Source organism: Echinops telfairi, unplaced genomic scaffold, assembly GCF_000313985.2.
Source record: "Echinops telfairi isolate 266 unplaced genomic scaffold, ASM31398v2 ScPeMD7_7475;HRSCAF=8513, whole genome shotgun sequence".
Lineage (NCBI taxonomy): Eukaryota > Metazoa > Chordata > Mammalia > Afrosoricida > Tenrecidae > Echinops > Echinops telfairi.
This window is the reverse complement of record NW_022111379.1, coordinates 27,506,069-27,527,695: the sequence shown is the minus strand read 5'-3', so window position 1 is coordinate 27,527,695 and position 21,627 is coordinate 27,506,069. Positions and strand designations below refer to the sequence as shown.

The window sequence follows — 21,627 nt, the reverse complement described above, 5'->3', positions numbered from 1 at the left end:
TATCTTATCTAGATAGACATGCAGAGACAATAATTAGCACAAAACCAAATCAGAGCAAAACAAAACAACAAATAAAACCAAAGCAACAATAACAAAAGAAAAGCCTATAAATAGTTCCAGGTCTGTTTTTGGACCTTTTGATGTGTTTCCTGGTCGAGTCTGATGTGGTGCCAGGCCCTGGCCCCACAGTCTATTTTTGGTATACCCCAGGAACGTCATTGCTTTGCTCCCTTTGCTGCTCTGTTGCACACCCTTAGCATTTTGCCCTGATGTGGTGGGGGTCAGATCGGGCACAATTCTCACACTGTGCCTCCAGTGTTGTCTCTTGTAGCACTATGAGTCAGTAAGGGACGTCAGGTCTCATGGTGGGGTCAGCCCTATTTTCCTCTCTGCATTGGCTGCTCTGAGCAGGAATATCGAGGTTTGGTGGGCCAGCACGTGTTCCACTCTCTATCCTTCCTTCTTCCTTTGCTCCTGTGTGCTCTGATCCGACATACCCCTTTCCCTGAGCTGTAACTTCAGTGCTGCCCTCTGAAGTGCCCTCTTCTGGGAGGAGAGTGGGGATGTCCACATAGGTGGGATTGGGGCCAGCCCCTCAGCCCTCTCTGTTGGTTCCCTGCTTCATGCCTGTATGATAGCATGTGCTTTTTATCTCGATCTCTCTTCTACTGCTATGGAAATAATGAATTCATCCCTTTTCCTAGGCCAAACAGTAAAAATATATGAAAAATATAAATAAATTAATAGGAGAAGGGAAAAGAAAAGTTGTAGGCATTTTTAGCTTTCTATATAATTGCCTGACTCCCTGCTGCTAATCTACCCTCTATTCTTTTCTTCTGTACTTACCCACAAGTCACCTTCTATAAGGTGAGACCATTCCTCCCCTCTTGCAGGCACACTTAGCGGTGTCATTCCGAGGCTCCAGCAGCCATTCTGAGACTCAACTCACTAGATGGAGACACATAACTGCAGGGCCCCCGAAGTGTTCTCTCCATCTCCTCATCTACTAATGGCTTGGCACACTTCTAACACCTCCTTGTGCCCTCAGTCTCCAGTGGCTCCCCTTTGCGCTCGACCTCACTTAGCATAACGGGGGCTCCTAGCTCCTCATGTCCAGACATCTCAGCTCTGCTCATAGCAGGCACCTCTGGAGAGTACCCAATAAGTTTTCTAAGCCCGTTAATCTCCATGAACATCCCAACTCAAAGTCTTAGGTAAAGCAGTATGGCAAGCATTCCTTAACTATGGAGTGCTTATGCTTCCCATGAGCCTCCCTGCTGTGAGGTGGCCTGGCTGACCTCTCATAGCTTCCCCTGGCATGGGGACACATGGACACTGTCCCTCCACTGTGCTTCCGTTCATGCTAGGCCCCATCCCATGCAGGGCTCTAGGGGGGTAACTTAACCATTTATTGACATGTGGAATCCTCTGGCAGTATCGATATTGCTTGGGTAGCTTCTCCAACATTCTGGTTGCAAAAATTTCACTTCTTTCTACTTTGGACACTGCTGAGTTTGCATAGGAATACCCCTTTTGTACTCTTATGTTTACCCTATCCAGACCCATTATTCGTCTTCTCTGCCTTGTTGTTATCAAGGATGAGTTTTATATTCTTCATCATCCAGTCTTCTGCCTCTCTCATGTATAGGTCGGTTCACCCAGTGAGAGGTACTTTCAGGAGATTGGGGGGTGGGAAGAGAGGTCAGCACCTTTATTTCCAAACTCCTGTTTTCCAGTGGGTTTCACCTGTAGCCTCATCTCTGACTCAGAGGATCCATCTTTCTTGGCCATAATTTGGCAGGGTTCTAGTAGCATCCCTCCCTCACCTTTTGTGCCTGCAGGCCTGGGGTGCTAGCAGGAACTTTTTGCTATTTCCTGGATGTTTCTTCATTCCTGACAGTCTCTGTGAACCCCAGGGTTCACAGAGATTTTTCACTTAACTTTCCTTAATGAACCTTGAGTATGTCCGCTGTTTTCTGCTGGAACACTGAGTGATAGAAATAGATAATTAGATGAATGAGTGGTTTAACATTTCTCTGTAATGCTATTAGCGTGTTCTACTGTATGGATTTACTGTGTTTTTCGCAATTAGTTGCAACAGCCCTAACAGGCTGTAATTTAGGATCAAAATCAGCTTGGAAGAAACAGGAACAAAGCAGGGCAGAATACGTTTTGTCTATCAGAACAACTCCTAAACAGGCCAGTTCTTGGGTCCTTCTCGGCCATGCCCACACGTGAGACCATGCTTGAGCTTCTGCCATCAGGCCTCACCTGCCCTGACCTCTTCCCTGCTTAGGCAAGTGTTACAATTCTTGAGCTACATTGACAAATGCGTAGAGACACCCTACTCTGCCAGCAAATCTGCCTGCAAGATCGCAGGGCTCTCACTCCATGTAATGGAAAACTCGCCGCCGTCATTTTATGCCAGTCACCTCGTTCTCAGCACTGGTACTGTTACTGCCGTCTCTTAATCTTGCATTGTCTCATGCTGTTTCTTTTTTTCCCTTCCATCATCTATTTATTTTATTTTCAGCAGTTCATTAGCATTTCATCCACGTGGCATACAATTCAACAAGTCCATCATATCAAGAAGAGCTGTACAGTTATCACCACATTCAATTCTAGAACATATTTCTGTTCCTTGTACTTGTGCTGTGTCTAGTGTTACGTTGTTCTCTATCTTCCAGGTCATTGAGTTCCTCAGTACAGTCTAAAATACACTTTCCAGGCCTGACTTCTTTTCCTTCATAGAGGTGAGATCATCCCTCAGCCTCTGTGGGATTGGCCCTTATAAACCTAACAGAATAGCAAAATGGACTAATCATCTACAGAATCCACATTTAATTAGTTTAAGTAGTAATTGGCCAATATTCACCAGGATTCCGTGCACTGTATTTGCTTAGTAAATGGCCCAATCTCTGAAAAGTATGTAAAATACATCAAATCACCAGGAAGGTGGTCACCTAACCAAATTATTTTTGGCAGAATTATAAGGACAAGGCCAGAGAGATTAGATAAAACAAAGTAACCCCTAGGACTGCAACTAAGTAATATTTAATATATACAAAATGGTGCGAAAAACAATATAGTTGTTTTGAGAATGATGAGGGCAATGAATGTACAAATGTGCTTTACATAATTGATGTGTGTATGGATTGAGATAAGAGTTGATGAGCCCCTAATAAAACGATTTTTTAAAAAAGAAAAACAATATAGTCATTTCCCATGTGCCAATAGGAAAGTCTTAGCAATTCTGTAAAACTGACCCTCCCATAATACACATCATTCTCCTCCTCCTTTGCTGTCCTTCGTCATTTTTCTGCATGTGTCCCTAAGTAATATGTTGTTTCTTTTAACATATTTCTAGATTTCACATACGTAAGATTTATAGTATTTTATTCTCTTTAACTTACTCCTGTCAGTTGACCTTATGTGTATTAGAATTGTCCATGTCAACTCTAGTTTATTTCCACTGCTATATATGTAGCCTTTCGTTATATGAACATACCCTAGAATAATAGAATTTACATACCCTCGAATAATCAACTTGACAGTGTGGCTGTTTTGTTTTGTCTTGTTATTCTCCTATTGATGAACAATTGAACTATTTCCAAAAGTTTTTGTTAGAGTGTTGTCTTAAAAATCCTTAGACATGTTTCCCTGTGCAGTTCCGTGAGCATTCCTCTGGATGCATACTTACATGTTGCATTTCCCACTTTCTGTTGCTTTTGTTAGCTGCCATCAACTTGGCTTTGACTCATGATGACCTGGACACAAGAGGAAAACATGCCCTGTCCTTCTCGGTCCGCAATATTCAACTCTATTGTTGTAACTATTATAGTGTGCTTTTCAATCTACAGGGCTCATCTTTTCACATGATATTGGACAATATTTTGTTGTAACATCTAAGATTCCTAGATCTATTGACTAATTTTTGGAAGTAGATTTTCTGGTGTCTCTTCCAAATCTATAAGAACCAATAAAACCTGTCTACCAGGGGTAATTCTGCTATTACTTGAAGTACTGGTGGTATACTTTCCAGCATCATAGTAACACAAACACCAACACAGTGCGGTTGTAACAGAATCATCCCTCCCCCATGGTCTCACTAAAGTGGTTTTTGCCATCATGGCATCTGATTAATTTGTTATGTGCATTTCACAGGTTACAGTGAAGTAAAAATCTTTTCCTGGCCGTTGTTTTTCCTCATCCATTCATGTTTCTCTGCTAATTTTCTACTTTCTGTGTTATTTTATTTTAGAGATTTGTTATATAAGCTGAATATATATAACCAACCCTTTGTTGGTTGTATGTGTATATCTATATATAACCATATATGCATATATAATGTATATAACCAACCCTTTGTTGGTTGTATGTATTACAATTTTTTTCTTTGCACTTTACAATCTAATTTTAAAGTGTCTCATAGTGTCTCTTTCACATAGAAATTTTAGCATTTGTAATTGAATTTAACAACCTTTCCCCTTATGGGCTATGTGTGTAATGTCTTGTTTAACAAATATTTCCCTTCTGCAAAGGCATATAACTTCTCTTGTTTTCGTCTAAACATTTTAGAGTTTTATTATTCTCACAAGTTTTGTGTGCTATTTTGTTTTTATTTCTTTTTGTGGGTGGTGTGAAGTTGATGATTCTAGTTTCATTTCTTACTGCTTATTATTACTTTGTTCTATCAAATGATCTGACATTTTCAAATTTCCATGTACATGTGGTTCTGTTTCTGAATCTTACTTATGTTTCCTTAGTCTGTTTTTGTTTTGTTTCTTTCTTTCTTGCATTTTACCACTTTCATCCTTTCTTAATGATCCTCTTTTTATTTTTATTTTTTGCTATTTTTAATCGTTTTATTTTATTATTTAAAAAAATAATTTTATTAGGGGCTCATACAACTCTTATCACAATCCATACACACATCAATTTTGTAAAGCACATTTGTACATTCATTGCCCTCATCATTCTCAAAACATTTCCTCTCCACTTAAACCCCCGGCATTAGGCCCTCATTTTTCCCCTCCCTCCCCACTCCCCCCTCCCTCATGAGCCCTTGATAGTTTATAAATTGTTATTTTGTCATATCTTTCCCTGTCCGATGTCTCCCTTCACCCACTTTTCGGTTAATGATCCTGTTTTTAAAAGTCTTGATAACTACTGTAGGAATTTCCTTCAGCTTGGTCTTCTTCTAAATTATTTTAACAGTTCTTATATTTTACTTAAAAGCAAAAACCACTAACATTGAGTAGATTCTGGCACATAGTGACCCACATAGGCTCTCTGAGACTGTAAATATGCATGGGAGCAGACAGCCTCATCTTTCTCCAGAAGAACATCTGGTGGATTTGGACTGCTTACCTAACGGTTAGCAATGCTCACCTGACGGTGTCCAACACTTACCCGGCAGTGCCACATGGCTCCTTGTTTTCCTTTAGCATTTTTAATGCAGGAATAGAGTATTTGTAAGTTATAGAGCATTATAATAAAATGAATCCCAAGAACCCACTTAAAATTTCACCAATACTACTATAGCTAAATATGTTTTTCCCCAAGCAGGAATTAACATTTTGAATTTTTCTTTTCCTTGAGTTTTACTATTTAATCCCTTATGTACATATCCCTAAATACAATTTTATTTAATTCTTTACTTTTTTAAATGCCTTGTACACATGGCATCATTTGGTGTATAGGCATTTAGTATTTCTTTTTCTAAAACCTCTTGTTACATTTTTACGTGTGTGTGTGTGTGTGTGTGTGTGTGTGTGTGTATACCACAATATAGTCATCCCTCTCTATCGGCAACACTAGACAGGTAGTGAGTCTCAGTTTGCAGTTAGAACAATCCTGGTCTGAATGAACATCTGTGCATATTGCTCATGATACATGAGGCAAGAACTTCCCTGGAGAACAAATCCAAGAATGGAAATGCTGCAGATATTCAACCTTAGAAGGTGCACTAAATAACTCTCCACAGTAGCTGAACCAATTAATGTTCCCATCAGAAATACCTCAACATATGGTATTATTATTTTAGATTTTGACAATCTAGCAAGTGTATGGAATCTATCTTGTGACTCCAATTTGCATTTCTCTGATATTATTGAATTCTGTAAGATTTTTAGATATGTATTTTCCATTTATGTTTCCTCTCCTTAAAATTGTCTTTTCTGTTCATTTTTCTACTGGTCATTTATATTTTTTTACTGATTTCCATGAGATTTGTTTTTTGTCTTGTCTAAGGAACCCATTTCTATTCTGAAGACATATAATTTCATACATTTACTTTACCAATTTTTTTTTCTTCTCACCTTTATGTCTTTCATCCAAGTGGCATTGATTTTTGTGTATGATGTAAAGTAGTAGAATAGCCAATTACACTAGTCCTTTTTATTGAGTATCCCATTATTTCCACAAAAATCTACTTCTTTTCTAACCCTTTAAATATATACCTGCATCTTTTCCTTGCTATTTTGTTCAGGGATCACCAGGAATTGGGGCTAACTCGAAAGCAGCTAATGTCCACACCATTATACTTCATACTTGTTTTATACTTAAAAATTTCAAGTCATCGAGGCTCTAAATCTGTTGTTTGTTATAGACACACATACACACACACACCTCACTGCCATTGAGCCAATTCCAACTCGGAGTGACCCTCTAGGACAGGGTGCACTGTCCCCTGGCTTTCTGAGACTGCCATGCTTTCAAGCTGCATCTGTCTCTGGCGGAGCAGCTGGGGGTTTCCAACAGCCACCCTTGCAGTTAGAAAAGCAATGAGTAACGTTCACAGTGGCTTATTTTCTCATACATGGGGTGATTTCTGACTGAGAACCCATATTTGCTTTTTGTTAAAACTGTGGGCCAAATTTGGGATCTTCTCTTCCAAAAATAATCTCCCATCTGTTGGGAGCCAGGAAATGGTGCATTTCTGGGACCATATTCGTCCTTATCAAGGGTCTGGGTGAATTCTGGTGTCTTTAATCAGCTCTGCTTCTTGTTGCTACCTGAAGGAACCAATTACAACACTGCGGTTCGATATTCTTCTTGATCTTTTCTTTCTCTCCTGTCCTTTTAATGACCTTTTAACTTCTTCATGAGCGATGTTCTTGATGTCCTCCCAGAGCTCTTCATGACTGATTTCTCAATGTCCATTTTGAAAAGGAATGCCACACCATTCCTCTTGATTGTCTTTTTCTCAGCATAGAAAAGCATATGATTTTCTGATTCAAAATGGCCACTATCAGTCCATTTCAGCTCACTGATGCCTAGTCTTATGCAATCCATTTCCATTTTGACGATTTCCAATTTTCCAAGGTTTATACTTCTCACGTTGCAAATGGTGCTCATGAATAGATTTTGCAGCTGTTTCTCCTTTGCTTGAGTCTTGCTCCTCCAGCACAGGAAGACCCCGAAGGATCCGTTCCAACGGCTTTATCGGACTCACATCCCTGTGGTGGAGTCTACTCCAAGAGAGCAGTTCATCCTCAGTCACATTTGGAGCGCCATCTGACCCAAGAGGCCCTTCCGCTGGGGCTGTCGTCAACAGTGTTCTGCTTTCAGTCATTAAGTCTTCAATATCTGTCAAGGTTTGGAAGCTAGGCATAAAGGTTTCTGTGGCTCCCACTTCTGAAGTGGGAACCTGAGTCTATCTTCGTTGGATATTTCACAACATTAAAGAAAAATGAAGACTATGCAGAACACTTCCTAAAGTTGCAAACCCAGGGGACATTATGCTGAGTGAAATAAGTCAAGCAAAAAGGCCAAACTTTGCATGAGACTCACACAAAAAGAATTATTCTTTGGTAGTTATGTGGGATGGCAGAGAAGGAGGAAAAAAATCACTAACAAGTTAATAAAAATGTATTAATTTGTATGAGGAGGGGACAATATCCAATAAAGGTGAGGTCCTCATACGACTAAAGCAAAGGAAGACATTGAGATATGCACAAAAGTTATATCCAACAAAGGTATATCTTTTGACATGCACAGTCTACAATATAGGTAATAAATATAATTATCCATGAGTAGATACATAGGCAGACATGTAAGGTGAACAGGTATTAGTATGTAAATGGGACAACAACCAAAAGTATACATAGGTTTGGCAGAACTATTTCTACAAATGTATTTGAATGTGCTGTAAATGCACTGACAGCAGTAGTCAAAATGAGACTCCGGAAATTTACAGACTACCAACTGAAATGTTTCAATAAGCTGATGAAGCCCTGTAAACACTCACATACTTATGCCAAGACATTTGGAAGATAGTGACCTGGTCAACCAACTAGAAGAGATCCGTATTTGTGCTCATTCCACAGAAAGGTGACCTAACAGAATGTGAAAATAAACAATATTATTAATATCACATACAAGTAACATTTTGTTGAAGATCATTCAATAATAGTTGCAGCCGTACATTGACAGAGAACTGCCAGAAATTCAAGCCTGATTCAAATGAGGATGAGGAACATTACTGAAGTCAGATGGATCCTGACCAAAAGCAGAGAATACCAAAAAGAGGTTTATTTGTGCTTTATTGACAATGCTAGAGTATTTAACTTAGCATTATGGATAGTATTGAGAAGAACACGTCATTGTGTTCTTGTGGAACCTATACATGGTTCAAGAAGCAGACAGAACAAAGGAATACTGCATGATTTAAAATCAGGAAAGATGTGCATCAGGGTTGTATCCTCTTACTATACTTACTCAATTTGAATTCTGAGCAAATAACCCAAGAAGTTGGGCTGTATGGAGAAAAACATGACATCAGGATTGGAGGAAGGCTTGATAAGAACCTGCAACATGCAGATGATACAACCTTGCTTTCTGAAAGGCAGGATAACATGAAGCATTTGCTGATGAAGATCAAGATTTGCAGCCTTTAGTTTCGATTGTAACTCAATGTAAAAAAGACAAAAAATCCTCACAACTGGTCGCATCCTGATGAATGGAGAAAAGTTTAAGGTTGTCGAGGATGGTGTCTTGCTTGGATCCACAATCCATGCTCATGGAAGCAGCAGTCAAGCGATCAAACAGCAAATTGTGTTGGGTAAATCTGCTGCATAAGACCTTTGTAATGTGTTGAAGAGCAAGGATGTCACTTTGAAAACTAAGGTGTGCCTAAGCCAAGCCATAGTATTTTGGGTCGCTTCACAGCCATGTGAAAGTTGGACAGTAACTAAGAAAGACTGGAGAAAAAATTATGCATTTGAACTATGGTTCTGGTGAAGAGTATTGAAAGTAGCATGGAGACATATAGACAAACAATTATATCTTAGAAGAAGTACGGCCAGAATACTCCTTAAAATCAACATGTTGTCAGGGAGACCAGTCCCTGGAAAAGCTCATCATGCGTGGTAGAGCGGAGGAGCAGCGCGAAGAGGAAGATCCTTGGTGAGATGGATCGACACAATAGCTGCAACCATGGGCTCAAACAGCAATACCTGGGAAGCTGGAGCTGGATCAGTTGTGTTTGTTTTCTTATGCATAGGGTCATTATGAGTCAGAACCAACTCAACAGCCCTAACGAAAAACAACAGCATAAATATATGCATATCTATAGTAGAGCAAACAGGAGCAAAGTACGAAAACTCCTTAGACATACCATTGGGAATGATCCATTGGACTTGAGAGTTTAGGATTACAGTCTCAGGGGACAACTAATGCCATTGGCATGACATAACTCATCCTACTGTGACGAGCAGTGGCCAGGCCCTTTAAAGCCAGTGCACTGCAATATAAAATGACTATTGGTCTCTCTCAGTCCAGAATAAGTAGGAATAAAAGAAATTAAAGACTAAAAAAAAAAAGTCCAAAGGATTCATTAACCTGAGCCACTGCCTCCATGACCTTGAGACTAAAAGAAGGAGATGGTGACTGATTACCATTACTACCTGCTCTGTTCAGGACCACAGATGGCCATGGAGAGAATGGGAGAAAAATGTAGAACACATTTTAAAATTATAAAAATCACTTACTGGTCTAATAGAGATTGGTAGAACTCCTGAAGCTCTTTAAACCTGGAGCTGAGCCCATCCCCAGGAATCAACTTGCAGCCTAGCAAAAAACAGTCAAATGAAGTGAACATTATATTTGTGAGGAGCATGTTACTCACAGCAGTAACGCAAAAGGGTTGAATTCCCCCAAAACACATCTCAGAAGGCAATAAAGGGCAGAAAGAAAGACAAAAGCAAATGGCACCTCACGAGGAAGGGGAAGCATGCCGTTCCATTGATAGGATTTCAACAAATGTTACAAAGCAAGAGGTTGTAAATTGGTGAATAGAAAACGGTTTTCCTCTGCAAACATCCACCCAAACCACAATAAAATAAAAGTGAAAAAAGAGAGTCATATTCTTTTTTTTAAATCATTTTATTGGGGCTCATCCAACTCATCACAATCCACACATACATCAATTGTGTAAAGCACACTTATACATTTGTTGCCCTCATCCTCAAAATTCGCTCTCCGCTTGGGTTCCTGGAATCAGCTCATTTTCCTTTTTCCCCTTCCCCCTCCCTCCCAGCTCCCCCCTCCCTCATGAACCCTTAATAATTTATAAATTATCATTTTATCTTATCTTACACTGCCTGGCATCTCCCTTCACCCACCCTTCTGTTGCCCATCCCCCAAAGAGGAGGTTATATGTAGATCCTTGTGATCGATTCCCCCTTTCCACCCCCCCTTCCCTTCTGGTATCGCCACTGTCACCGCTGGTCCTGAGGGGTTCATCTGTCCTAGATTCCCTGTGTTTCCAGTTCCCAAGAGTCATATTCTTAAATGTAAAATTTTAAACTTAAAGTTTTAGAAAGTGAACACAGAAAAAAATGTTAAGGATTTGGGGCTAGACAAAGAGTTCTTGGACTTTACACCAAAAGCATGAGCCATAAATGCAGAAATTGAAGCTCATTGTGTTAGTCTGGGTAGACTAGAAAAAAAAACAAAAACCAACAGAAACTCATATGTATATAAGAGAGAGTTTTATATAAAGGGTAAATATACATTAAGAAAGCCTCCCAACCCAGTGTTGTCCAGCATTAGCCCATATGTCCGACACCAATCTACAAAGTCTTCCTCAATCTCACAAAACACACACAATGACACCGACTGCAGGAGGAAAGCTGAATCGGTGAACGTGTAAGCATCTCAGCACTGGCAGGGGTCTCCACATGGCTGTTCCAGCACCCAGGGCTGCATCGGGGTAGGTGCATGTGGCTTCTCCTCAGGGATGTCTCACAGGAAATGAGCCTGGCCAGCTGAAGCAGGGAACTGGCTAAGTAAGGCAGCTGCACCCATCCATCAGTGGGCCAACCATCAGAGAGCAAGAGACCCGAGAACATTAGAAAAGCGAGGCTCACCGAGCCATCTATCTCTCCGCCCTTCAATTAATCCCACATATGTTTAGCGGCCAGGTTGTACAATAAACCTTAACTCTCTCACTTGTCAAAGTGAAAAACTTTTATTCTTTGAAAACCAATGTGAAAGGGTGAAAAAAAACAAGCTATAACCAGAGGAGCAGGAACTTGCTATCCACATATCGAACAAAAGACGAGTAGTTCAAATATATAGAGAACTCTCAAAATAAAATGTAAACAATAAACCCACAGTGGGCAAAGCACATGAACAGATATTTTACCAAAGAATACATAGAGATAGTAAATAAGAATATGGAAAGAAAGAAAAGAACCTGGAAAGATTATTCAATACCAGATGGATTGAATTGTGTCTCACAAGGAAAACTATGCTGAATTCCTAACTCTAGTATCTGTTAATGCACCGTGCTTGAAGAAATAGGGTTTTTCTTTTATAAGTTAAGTCAAATGAGTAATATGGGTCTGGCCTTAATCCTTTCGGACCGATATTTTAAAAAGAACAGAAAGAGAAACTACCATGTGAGGCCCTGTCTCTATATCTAGGAACTCCAAGAGCCACCCAGAGTTACAGAACCTAACAAAAGAGAGAAAGAATCCCCTCTGTAGCCACCAGGAGAGCATATTTCTGCCAATTGGGACTTCTAGGTTCCAGCACTGTAAGAAATTAAATGTGGGTATTTTTAAAACCACTCATTTTGTGGTTATTTTGTTATGGAAGGCCTAGAAATGAAGACAAACATTAATAGGTATAGGAAGATACAAATTCAAACCTATCATAATAACTAAAGTAAAAAGTGGTGGCAATATCAAATACTGTCAAGGATATGGAGAAATTGGATCATTACTGAAAATATAAAGTAGTATAGCTACTCTGGAAAATAATTTAGCATTTCTTATAAAACCAAACATGCAAATTCCATTAGACCCAGCAATTATACGATTGGGCATTTATCCCCCAAAAATTAAAACTTAAGTTCATACAAAAATCTGTACACAAATGTGCATTGTAGCTTTATTGGTAATAGACCCCACAGGAAAGAAAGCAAATTTAATTAGTCAATGGTTAAATGTGTTGCATTGAAAAACCATGTGATACTGCTGAACAACAAAAAGGAATGAACCACTTGTATACGCGATGTGGTAGTTATTGAACTTCATGTCAACTTGAAGAGATATAGAAGTGTAGATATGGTATTCAACCTGTCAATCAGGTTATATAGCCTGATGGTGCTTTCTTGTGGGCATAGCCTCATAAAGAGGACCGAGGGGACCTCCCTCTCTCTCCTGCTGGCTGACTTGATTGCTGCCAGAGGCACCACCATTGGATCCACAGTATTTTGCACACACCAGCCTGTGATCTTCCTGCATTCTGCATCATTGCATGTGGCTGCATAAGTCTGAAGAGGGACTTATGGGCTAGTCTGTGACTTATGGATTTGAGTTGGACTGGGCTGGGATGTTTTCTTGGTTTATAATTACTTCTTGATACAAAGCTCTTTCTTACACATAGATGAGTGTCACTGAATTGGTTTCTCTAGTCAACCTGGCCTAACACACTCAAAAACTTGGATGAATCTTTAGGTAATCACACTGAGTGAAAAACAAAAACCCAATCCAAAGGATTACGTGCTCCATAGCTCTATTTGTAGACCATTCTTGAAGTTATAGAAAGGGAGAACAGGCAAAGGTTGGCAAAGGTTAGGAATGGGGATGTGGAGGGTGATACAGGGAGAGTAAGGTGTTTGTGGCTATTGTTAGGCCTTTCGGAGACAAGAAACAGAGTGAGACCTTTAATTAATAGATTTCTTGAGGGCCGTGATGTTTGGAGGGAACAGGAAATGAAATGAAGTGAAAGGAGTTTAGAATAGCCAGATAAAGGTTAGAGCTGGCCCATTGTCTAAAGCTAGAGAGTTAGCTAACTTAAAAGTATAAAGTCCACGAGAGAGGCCCTCTAGTACATAAAGGAAGAGAAAATTAGGTTGAACACAGCCCCACTGACAAATTACAACAGTATGGCAAGGAAAGCGTTAGAGGGCTCTAGTGTGGAACCCTCAGAAAGAGCCCCAGAGGGAGGGGGAGCTGGCATTTAAGGTAGGGAGAAGGGGTGGGAGGCAAGAGCGGCAGGAAAGTGAACTCAGAATAGCAAGAGCAGTAAGACAGAACAAAGGATCGTTTTGGCCATTTTAAGTCTTTTAGAAATGGGTGGGGGGGCATTCCTGTGCATCTTTCTGGTTGGTGGGGATAAATCCAATGGGCTGGGTGCCAGCTTTAGTGGGCTGAGATCCCTTAATTGGGCCGGAAGATGAGCAGAGTAAACTGAAGAAATGCCTGCTGCTGTCCTTAGAAACGCTGCCACCAGACCCTAGAGCTATAAAATGGCAGCAAGAGGGTTCTTGTGTTAATAAAAGTGTTCGATATCTTGATTGACTATCAGTCTCAATATCGTGGTGGTGATTTTGTGTTATAATTTCAAGAAATTATGTAAAGGGTACATGGGACCCCCTCAACATCATTTCATATAATTGAAGGTGAATCTAAAATATCTCAAAATAGTTTCATTTAAAATTTGACATTTAATTCAATGTCTATCAAAACTTGAGCTGCACACTGTTAGAGATAAAACTTGCCCAACTACTTACATGTGGGGCTTTTTGCGTTTTCTTAGACAGGTTATTTACAGCCCAATAATTATTAAGATTGTAAAGCACATCATTTAGCATCTAAGACTAATTTGGTCTTAGAGTTGTAAAAGGCTGAGCAAATGTATCTGGATTGGTAGCCAAATTGATTATTAAAAACAATCTCCATGAAGGCAGGGCACTTGGTCACCTTCATTCTGAATCTTGACAGAATGCTAAGGATTCCGAGTACTGGCAGCAACAGTACAACTTACCTGTCACCCTCTTCCCTCACAGGACCTCCTCTTCAGCGTGTGCGCCCTCAACGTCCTGTCCACCATTGTCTGTGCGTTGGCCACGGCCATGTGCTGCATGCAGATGGTTTCCTCTGATGCCCTGCAGATGGTGAGTGTGCCCCTTCCAACCCAAGCACATTTATAATGGTGGGACAGACCCCATCCTCTAGCCAATCTGAAATCAGTGCCACAGTGCACACTTCTAGCATCTAGTGTGGAAAGTGGTGATGACTCTGAGCCCTGACCTTGCGTGGCACTTGAAGATTCTTAGGCCGCCCTCTGGGAGACAGATCGCATGTATATTTGGTGGCATTGGGATGTTTACTTTTGGAGCTATGTTGGCTGAGTTCTGATACCATCATAGTTCCCCAAATGGCCCTGGCATGACACTCGGAGTAACATTAGTGAGCCTCATAGAGCTCACTGTTACTTCTGCGTCCATCGCCTGCAGAGCAAGGCACTTTCTTCAGGCTCCAGTTTCTCTTAAAACATGAGCTCTAAGGTTGTTGGAGGAGTTCTTGGGGTTATAAACTGTGTACACCCTGGGCCGCTGACTACAAAACTGGAGGGTCAAGTCCATTCAGAGTCTCGGAGAAAGACCTAGTGATAAAAACTCAGCACTGGAAAACCCCTGTGGATGAGAAGTCAGTGGCTGTGGGGAAACGTGGCCATCAGGGACAAACACAGGAGAATCTCCTCAGCAGCGACTGGCAAGGCCACCCCGAGGGAAGACGTGGAATCCCTGAAAAAACAAAAACTAAGTAAACCAAGGTTATTAAAATTGAACTTAACCATTTCCTGAGCTCTTCACCACTGGCCTGAGCCACTTGCGCGCATTCCCCCTGCCCTGCACAGGCTGCTCCTTCCCTGCCCTCATTCCCTCATTTCTCGCAGCTAAATCTCTGCCTCACTGCCGTCTGGGGCCCTGTGTGTGCACCAGGCAGTGTGAGCAGCTTGATGCGAACGTGCTCACTACCCAAGCCATTGTTTTCACCATTTAAAATGATTTTTCTCTCTTTTCTGTCCTTTTCTGCCTCCCTTCCCCCACACAACAGATAGTGCACATATCACCACCACCACCCCCCCAAAGGGTCAAGAATTCCCACCCAAACTGTGGTTTAATTAATTTTTTTAATTTTTAGCCTTTGTATTTTTGTCTAATTTTACCCTTTTCCCTTTCGATGCTCATCCCCTTTTACTGCATTCCATTGCCCTCCATAGATACGTACCCCACCAAGGCAGACTTGGGCAAGCACATCCACTGAAACCAGGTGGGGGTTTTGTTTGTTTCTTTGTTTGTTTAAGTAAAGTGTCGCCCCCACCCCCACGTCCACTGAGGGCACAGGCCCATCCATGTTCACATTGTCAGAGCAGCAGATTTCCATATCCACAATCCACACCCCATTTCCCCCCCTCATGTTAGTTTCGGACATATACTTTTTTTCTTTCTTCTTTTGTCTTCTTCCCCCTTTCAATTTTTCCTTCCCTCTCTTTTTTCTCTATTTTTCTCTTTCCTCTTTAATTCTACTTCTAAATATATAGATAAATAAATTCTCTTCTGTTTGGTTATTTGCTTACACTTTTCTCCTGTCCCTCCTGCTATTTCTTTCTATTCTCTCTCCTTTTCATCATGAAATATACATTGACAATACCTCGTAGGGATAAATTACTCCACTTAAAACACATTTTACCATTATTCTTATAAACCTTATTATTTAATACTAGTACTTACTTGGCTGACTGACTGGTAGAGGTCCCTATTTTTACCCATTCCAATGAAAAGCGACCTAATAGAATGCACAAAGTTTAGAACAACACCATGTTGTCACATAAAATAAACCTTTGCTGAAGATCATCCAGTAACAGTTGCAGCAGTACACTGACAGGTACCTGCCAGGGGTTCAGGCCAGATTCAGAAGAGGATGTGGAACATGGAATATCATTGCTGACATCAGGTGGATCTTGGCTGAAAGCAGAGAATACCAGACAGATGTTTACTTGTGTTTTGTAAACTAACCCAAGGCATTCAACTGTGTAGACCATAACAAACTATGGATAACCTTGGGACAAATGGGAATTCCAGAACACTTTGTTGTGCTCATGTGGAACCTATGCATAGATCAAGAGAAAGTTTTGCAAATAGAACAAGGGAATATTGCATGGTTTAAAATCAGGAAAGGTGTTCATCAGGGTTGTATACTCTCATCATACTTATTCAATCTGTATGCTGAGAAAATAATCAGAGGAGCTGGCTTATATGATGAAGAATGTGAGGAAGACTTACTAACAACCTTTGAGACGTAGGTGACACGACCTGGCTTACTGAAAGTGAGGAGGACTTGCAGCACTTGCTGATGAAGATCAAGCATTGAAGCCTTCAGTCTGGATCACAACTCCATGTAATGAAGACCAAATTTCTCACAACTGGACCAATAATTAACATCCGAATCAATGGAGAAAAGATGGAAGCGGTCAAGTTTTTGTCTTGCTTGATCCACAATCCGTGCTCAAGGAAACAGCACTCAAGAGATTAAACAGCACGTTGCTTTGGATAAATCTGCTGCACAAGACCTCTGTGCCCAGCGCAAGCCATGATCTTTTCCATTGCCTCACATGCATGTGAAAGTTGGACATAGCTAAGGAAAGCTGCAGAAGAATCAGTGAATTTGAATTGTGGTGATGGCACAGAATATTGACAGTACCGTAGACTGCCAATAGGACAAACACGTCTGTCTTGGAAGGAGTACGGCCAGAGTGCTTCTTAATGGCAAGACGTGATCATACATATTTTTGACAAGTTGCCAGGAGAAGGCAGTCCCTGGAAAACAGATATCGTTTGGTCACATGTAGGAGCAGCAAAAGAGAGGATGGCCCTCAAGGAGATGGATGGGCACCATGGCTGCAAGAGTGGGCTCAGGCATAGAAATAATTGTGAGTGCGGTACAGGGCTTGGCAGGGTTTCATTCTGTTTGCATAGGACTGCTGTGGGTCAGAACTGATTCAGTGGTCCCTAACAACAACAATGTCTATAATGTCTGCTTTTTACCCATTTGATTTTTGATGACTTCCAAGTTCCCAAGACTTACATATTATACAATTCAATTTCTGATTATAGTAGATTTTTGCAGCTGTTCTCATTTTAAGTTGTATCCCATTAGCAAATGAAGATCCTGAAAGACTGACTCCCTCCCCACAAGCTTCTACTGCATTAACATTACCATGGTCAAGTCTAAGAAAGCAGCTCCCCTTCGGTCACATTTTGTGTACCTTCCATCCCTAGGGTCTCATCTCTAGTACTATCTCTGACAATGTTCACTTCCACTCACTAGCCCTTCCTTCCATATTTGACAATATTTCCATGCCATACATAAGGTTTTCAGCAGCTACTTCCTTCAAAGTGGGAAGTTGATTCCATCTTCATAGTCTCGTCTTAATTTGGAAGGTCCACTGGCAAATATTCATTTGAGGGTGATCCTGCTGGCATTTGAAGTACTGCGACTTATCTTCCAACATCACAGCAACACACAAGCCACCACAGTACAACACACTGACCGAAAAGTGATGGCTAATTTGGCATTTTGTGTTGTAATTTATTTCATCAAATTCATGAACTGTACCACATATGATTTCCAGATTCTATACCTTTAAAGTGGAGCAAGACAGAAAGAGCAACCTGAGTGCAGAACGCCCCAAACTTCTGAATCTTCATTCCTTTACAACTATCCTCCAGACCTGAGTGAACAGATAATTCTTTCATGTTTAAACTTTTTATTGTGAATTGAGAAGATTTACACATTCAATCCATTTTTCATTCAATAATTCATAAATATTTTGTAGCATGCCATTGATTGAAGTCTTGACAATGTAACAACACTTATCCCACTTACTCCTTGTGTTTCCCGCATCCATTTCTCCTTTTCTAACCCTTGTGAACTTTGTCCCTGGGTAAATGCTGCCCTTTTGAGCTCAAATAGTTGATTATTCTAAGGAAAGTGTACCTCCTTAATGGAGTTGTTCCCTTGCTGACCTGTCTGGGACACTGGTGGCATAGTCGGGTATGGGTTGGGCTACTAAAAGCAAGGTCAGCAGTTTGAAATCACCAGCCAGCACCTGGAGAAAGACAAGGAAACCCCCTGGGGCAGCTCTACCTTATCCTGTAGTGTTGTTAGCAGCCAGAATAGACTCATTGGCAGTGATTTTTTTATTTTTGCGTTTTGTTTTGTTTTGTGGTTTTTCATTGTTGTTGTTTTATAGACTTATCTATTGTTTGACTGAAAATGGACCCATGGGGATAAGTGCAGTTTCAGAAAGTAAGGGTAACTAAAAGGCATAGCCTTGTCGGATACACTAGTCTGTATCTTACCAATAAGCCTGATTTTTGTTTGTGATTTCAATTCTCTTCCACTTTATCCTGTACCTTCTAATGTGATTCCTTTCAGAACAGTTTGTAGTGGTGGTAGCAAGATCATAGAGATTGATGTCCGTGTTTGCTATTAGTCCCTTGGATTATTTCCCTAAGTCTTCCCTTTTCTTCACAAATCTTTTCTTTGGACAGAAAGAGACCAATAAAATAGAGGAAAGAATTAGGAGGCAAAAGACATGTATAGAGGTATAAATATAGACATGCATATATGTAAATATATAATGATAGGGATATAGGTCTATGTACACATATTTATGTTAAGTATTAAGGTAGCAGATAGACATTGGGATTTTATTCAAGTCTTCCCTCAATGCAAGAGCTCTTTGTTCTAATAACCTGGCATTCTGTGATGTTCACCTGCCAACATGATCACTAAAGATAAAATGGGTGCATAAGCAAATGTGATGAAGAAAACTAATGGTGCCCAGCTATTAGAAGATAAAGCATATGGGATCCTAAAAGCTTGAAGATAAACAAGAAGTCAACTAGCAGGGTGGCAACAAAGTCCACATGGAAGAAGCATACTAGAAGAAGCCTATGTGATCACGAGGGGTCTACAGGATTAGGTATCAGACATCAGAAGACCCAAAACAAACAATCATATCGATGCCAATGCTGAGGGTAGGAGTAAAGACCCAAAACCCATCTATAGACAATTGGACATCTCCTCACAGAAGGGTCACAAGGAAGGGACGACGAGTCAATGCTTCCTCCTTCCCCCCACCCCCCAACTAGCATGACCCAGTTCTACCTTACAAATCCAGCTAGACTGAAGCATGTACATTGGTACAGATAACAGCTCTTGAGTCACAGAATCCAGGACAGATAAACCCCTCAGGAAAAATAATTGGCTTCGTGATACCATGAGGTTATGGGGAAGGTGGGGGGAGAAAGGGGGCACATATTGTAATGATCAACTTGGAACACCCCTCCTCCAAGGAGGACAGACAACAGAAAATGGGTGAAGGGAGACAGTAGACAGTGTAAGATATGAAAATAACAATAATTTATAATTTATCAAGCGTTCATGAGGGTGGCAGGGTAGGGAAAGGAGGGGAAGAAAGAGCTGATAATCAGAGCTGAAGAAGAAAGAAAATGCTTTGAAAATGATGATAGCAACATATGCACACGTGTGATGGAAACAATTGATGTATGAATTGCTATAAGAGCTGTAAGAGCCCCCCCATAAATTTATACATATATGTATATATACATATGGAACAAAGACCTATAGTTGCACCTTAGATAGTTACCCTCAGGGTTTTAAACCCATCACTCCTCACCAAACGATAATGTTCAGCAGCATCTTTGTAGACTAAACAATTTAACTTTGGTGTTCCCAAGAGGATGGTCTAGGCCCCCTAGGCACCATGATTCATTCCTTCAAGGTGTTTAATTATATCAGAGAAGTTTTCATAACTTTGATCCATGTTTACTGAACCACATTCCTGAATATGTGTGCAACCTGAGCAAATGTACATGTAAAAATGCCTCTATCAAGCCTTTATATATTGGGGAGTATATTTTACTTTCCCTTCATATCCATTCAGCCTGTGCATTTATCCATGCACCTACTTGTAGATCAATATCATATTTTTTGTCATTTTTATTTTATTTTTTAAAATCATTTTATTGGGGGCTCGTACAATTCTTATCACAATCCATCCATCCATCCATTGTGTCAAGCACATTTGTACATTTGTTTCCATCATCATTCTCAAAACATTTGACTTCTACTTGAGCCCCTGATATTAGTCCCTCAATTTTCCCCCTCCCTCCCCACTCCCCTGTCCCTCATGAAACCTTGATAATTTATAAATTATTGTTTTGTCATATATTACACTGTCCAATGCCTCCCTTCACCCATTTTTCTGTTGCACATCCCCCAGGGAGGAAATTATATGTAGATCCTTGTAATTGGTTCCCTCTCTACCACACCCTCCCCACATTCATTTTTTCACATGTTGTCCAGGACTGTTTTTCCATTACAACAATGTGGCTGAGGAGTTGCAACAGAGATCATATTTCTGGCAGTTCTAAAACATATTTTGTAAATATAATTTCCAAATATGTTATCTTTTTTCCCCAGTATACATATTGGTTTTCTGTTTAACAGTTACACTCATTAGGATGTATGTTACAAAGGATAACATGCAAATGGTTAACAAGCACATGAGGAAATGCCCTTGTGCATGAGCCATCTGGGAAATGCAAATTAAAACAATGATGAGATACCATCTAACACCCACAACTGGAGTTCAATTTTTGAAAGAAACAAAAAACACCAGAACAACAAATCCTGGAGAGGAGGTAGAAAGATTGGAACACTTATACACTGCTGGTGAGCCTTTAAATATGTATATACAATCACTGTGGAAAGTTATATGGCAGTTGGCAATGGAAATACCATATAATTTAGCAATTCCATATCTGGACATATACCCCAGAGAAATAATAAACAGATCATGAACAGACATATGCTCTCTCCCACATAGTCATTGCAGATCAGTTCACAATAATAATAAGTTGGAAACAGTCCAGTCCACATCAGTAGAAAAGTAGAGTTTAAAAAATGTTGTGATATATACACAATGGAATACTATGCATCCCTAAAAGTCAGTGATGAAACATTTCATGACATGGAGGGATCTGGGAACCATTGTCCTGAGTGAAGTTAGTTAATCACAGAAGGACAAATACTGTATGAGTCCCCTGCTGTATGGAGAGCACTAAGACGAGAGCAGGCTCAGGTTTTCCAGCCGCCCAGGCTAGAGTGGCTGTCTACTGGCTAGAATGGCTCAGTAGACAGCCTGATTGGTACCCATGAACCATGCACCATCCTCTGCATGTGACTAGCTTGATGGTCACTTTGGCGGAGGGGTCCAAATGGCAGTATGATAATT

The 21,627-nt window shown here is 40.5% G+C and overlaps 1 protein-coding gene across 1 annotated transcript in view; it reads left to right on the top strand.

The window, feature by feature from the left end:
* The window catches only part of FAM189A1 (family with sequence similarity 189 member A1), a 166,035-nt gene that overhangs the window by 104,683 nt on the left and 39,725 nt on the right, over positions 1-21,627 (top strand). The window contains exon 5 of the mRNA XM_045285786.1: positions 14,303-14,410. Within this exon, the coding sequence (XP_045141721.1) occupies positions 14,303-14,410 (108 nt within the window). The remainder of the gene's footprint in view (positions 1-14,302; positions 14,411-21,627) is intronic.